This window comes from Cebus imitator, unplaced genomic scaffold, assembly GCF_001604975.1.
Source record: "Cebus imitator isolate Cc_AM_T3 unplaced genomic scaffold, Cebus_imitator-1.0 Scaffold20, whole genome shotgun sequence".
In the NCBI taxonomy this organism is placed as follows: domain Eukaryota; kingdom Metazoa; phylum Chordata; class Mammalia; order Primates; family Cebidae; genus Cebus; species Cebus imitator.
The window spans coordinates 6,907,258-6,911,270 of NW_016107335.1; the positions used below are offsets into that span (position 1 = coordinate 6,907,258).

At 43.7% G+C, this 4,013-nt stretch overlaps 1 protein-coding gene across 1 annotated transcript in view; it reads right to left on the minus strand.

The window, feature by feature from the left end:
* LOC108297329 (polypeptide N-acetylgalactosaminyltransferase 11) overlaps nt 1-4,013 on the minus strand; it is a 22,963-nt gene that overhangs the window by 10,022 nt on the left and 8,928 nt on the right. Inside the window, exon 5 of the mRNA XM_017520037.2 lies at nt 1,240-1,357. Within this exon, the coding sequence (XP_017375526.1) occupies nt 1,240-1,357 (118 nt within the window). The remainder of the gene's footprint in view (nt 1-1,239; nt 1,358-4,013) is intronic.

The window sequence follows — 4,013 nt, forward strand, 5'->3', positions numbered from 1 at the left end:
TGATCTCGGCTCACCGCAACCTCCGCCTCCTGGGTTCAGGTAATTCTCCTGCCTCAGCCTCCCGAGTAGCTGGGACTACAGGCATGCGCCACCATGCCCAGCTAATTTTTTTTTTGTATTTTTAGTAGAGGCGGGGTTTCACCTTGTTGACCAGGATGGTCTCGATCTCTTGACCTCGTGATCCACCCGCCTCAGCCTCCCAAAGTGCTGGGATTACAGGCGTGAGCCACCGCGCCCGGCTGCATTTATAATTTTTAAAAAATAAATAAATACATAGGGTGGAATAACAGACACTGGAGACTCTAAAAGGTGGGAGGGAGGAGGGATGACATACCACCCACCGGGTACAGTGTCCATCATTCCAGTGATGAGTGCACTAGGGCCAGACTTTACTGCCACACACTACGCACTTGCATCTCTAAGTCCAGAAAAATAGGCTGGGCACAGAGGCTCGCACCTTGGGGGAGGCCAGGGCAGGAGGACTGCTTGAGTTCAGGAGTTCAAGACCAGCCGGGCAACACAGTGAGACACTCTACAAAAAATAAAAAATTAGCCAGGTGTGGTGGCATGTGCCTGTACTCCCAGCTACACTGGAGGCTGAGAGGCAGGAGGCTTCGCTTGAGCCCAGGAGTTTTGAGAGGCAGGAGGATCGCTTGTGCCTAGGAGTTTTGAGGCTGCAGTGAGTCACTGTGTTCATGTCACTGTACTCCAACCTGGGCAGCAGAGCAAGACCCTGTCTCAAAAAAATAAGTACGAATAAATACCTGTGTTCTTATACGCTTTTCCATTTTGTTGTTTTCCTAGCCGCTGGATCAACACAGATACTTTTGACATTTAGAACAGATATCATCCATATCACAGATTCTGGCAAAGTAGCACTTATTAAGGATGGTTTGTCAATAAAGATAATCATGGAGCACTCTGGGAGGCCGAGGCAGGAGGATCACTTGAGCCCGGGAGTTTGACACTAGCCTGGGCAACACAGTGAGACCCCATCTCTACAAAAACAGAAAAACTACAGGCGCATGCCTGTAGACCCAGCTAATCAGGAGGCTGAGCAAGAGGATCGCTGGAGCCCAGGAGGCTGCAGTTACCATGATCACACAACTGCACTCCAGCCTGGGTGACAGAGAAGACTCTATCTCAAAAAAAAATTATAATAATGAGAATTTACAGAAAATATGAGATCATGGATGAAAATCATATTCTACTAATTGAGCATGCAAAAAATAAAATTACCCGAAATGATATTTCCAAATTTTCTCCTCCCCAGATATCCATGCCACTATCATACTGTCCAAGTTCGTGGAAATACTGTCTGTTCATGGCAAACAAACCTCCAGCCATTGTTGGTGACCTAGAAAAAGGAAAACAACGACTGTACTAATTCCATCTTGTCAAACAAAAGTTTACACTACTTATGTTAAAAATATTCAGTGTTGCTTTGGAACATAACTAATAAAAACTGAATGAATGACTAGGAAACATTTTATCCAGCATCAGAAAATGAGCCAGGCCATACAACTGAATTTTCTAGATTGCTAATAATATGCTAGTATCTGGCACTCCAAGGCTACTTCTCTAAGTCTCAGAAGTTCTTTTCCTACTATAACCGTTTCTGGTAGAAATCCACCTCATATGGTTATTGCTTTTGACACTCTCACAGAGCCTTAAGGACAAAACCTGGGCTCTAAGGTCCACCAAGGAGAGACCTGACAAACATCACACACGGTGAGTTGGACTCACACGAGTTAGACCAGTGGCTCTCAACTGGGATGACTGTGTTCCCCAACAGACAGTTCGTAATGTTTGGAGCATTTTTAGCTGTCACATCTTGATGTGTTTGTGTGGCAGGGTGCTTCCAGAATCTGGGTTGAGGTCAGGGATTCTGCTAACTATCCTAAAATGCACAAGAGGGCCCCCTACAACAAAGAATTATCTGGCCCAAAAAGTCAGTAGTGCCAAGGTGAGCAGCCCTGTGCTGCAGTGGGCAAAGCCACAGACTGGTCCTCTTAGGGACCTGTGCTAGCTTCCAGTCAGCTCACTGCCTCCAATGGGACAGAGCGGATCGTGGATTCTAGTGGCCCAAGCTTCCTGCAGAAAAGAAGCCAAATTATCTCTGCAGGGAAAAAACATCATCCCAGGTATGAATGTATTTCTATCATTTTTCATATATCATGTCTGGTGCTAAGCAAAAATAAATAAGCAACAAATAAATAACCAGGCAACTGGGAGATAAAATCACATGAAAGCAAAGCAAGAGCAACAACCTACAACAGAAACAGACGTGCAGGGTTTCAAATTATGGACTTGTCAAGCAAAGACTTGAGCTGCTCAGTATATTCAAAGAAAAAGACAAGACAGAATTCCACAGTCAATTAGTTACTTCCAAAAAGTAACAATGTTTATACATACCCAAAAAACACTTTATAAAAACAAGACAAAAAAAATTTAAGCAGCCAATGAAAAAGAGATTATCTTAAGGGAAGCAAAGTAAGACTAAACTGACTTCCTGTCTGAAACAGTGAATGCCGGAAGGTTCTTGAATGATGCCTTCAAAGTCATGAAAGAAGGTATCTGCCACTGCCAACCTAAAACTGGATACTGAATAAAAATGTTCTTCGAAATAATGAGGAAAAACAAGGACATTTTTGGAAAAACAGAGGATGAATCACTAGGTGGTCCAAAAAGGGAACTCCTAAGAGTGTTCTTCAGCCAGGATGACAGCAGTCCCAGATCCAGCCTGCAGCTGCAGAAGGAACAGGGTAACATGAAGGGGAAATACTTGGGCAAGCCAGCATGAATACTGCTATGTAAGAAATGGCTTCTGGGGCTTAAATGATATGGACAGCAACAATAGCATACACACTGAGGGAGGGATAGCTGAAATGTGAACATTATGAGATCCTGGCATTGTTTGGAGAAAGTACCAATTTTGATTACACTCTGGTAAATCAAGAACAAATGCTGTATTCTTTAAGAAAACCACTAAAAGAGCAGTATAGGAATGTACAACTTTAAACATGGAGTGGCCACTGGGAACAGAAATAAGTGGACTCAATCCAAAAGAAGTCCAGAAAAGAGAAAAGGTTACACTACACACAGGACACACAGAAAGCCAAGAGTAGTACTGAGACCTAAAAAGACTACACTTTTCACACTGGTTTAAAAACAAAACTTAGGCCAGGCACAGTGGCTCACACCTGTAATCTCAGCACTTTGGCTTTGGGAAGCCGAGATGGGCTGATCACCTGAGGTTGGGAGTTCGAGACCAGCCTGACCAACATGGAAAAACCCCATCTCTACTAAAAATACAAAATTAGCCAGTCATGGTGGCACATGCCTGTAATCCCAGCTACTCAGGAGGCTGAGGCAGGAGAATTGCTTGAACCTGGGAGGCAGAGGTTGCGGCGACCCAAAATTGCGCCATTGCACTCTAGCCTGGGCAACAAGAGCAACGCTCTGTCTCGAAAAGAAAAAAAAAAACCCACAAACTTAATTAAAACAAACTTGAGTACATACTGCTTATGAGGGACACATCTAAAGATAAGACCCATGGAAAGATTGACAGTAAGAGAAAAGTCGCCAGCACACAACTAGAAGGAACCGCACGATGGTACCGAGAGGCAGAGGACAGGGAGCGACACATATGAGCGGCGTCCACACTCCTCACGCAGGCAGGTCTACAGCTGGCGAATGCGGAAAAGAGGAATCCACTTATACTGGGTGCAGGAAGTAAGAAACAGAAAGTTAAAAGAATTTTTCTCTGGGAAGAAAGAATGGTGGGGAGGAGCAGAACACCACGTTTCATACTGAGTTCTACATGATTTGATCCATTACTGGATTTGTATTTCTGATTAAAAATTAAGCAATGACAAATACCCATGAAGATGATGAAAGAGGCAAAAACAGACAAAAAACCAAGTGTGGGGTGCTTTTTGTGATTTAAAAAAAATTAAAAATGCTTTTCTGAACTGCACATAACTTCCTTCATCTTTGGAAAAAGAGCATGG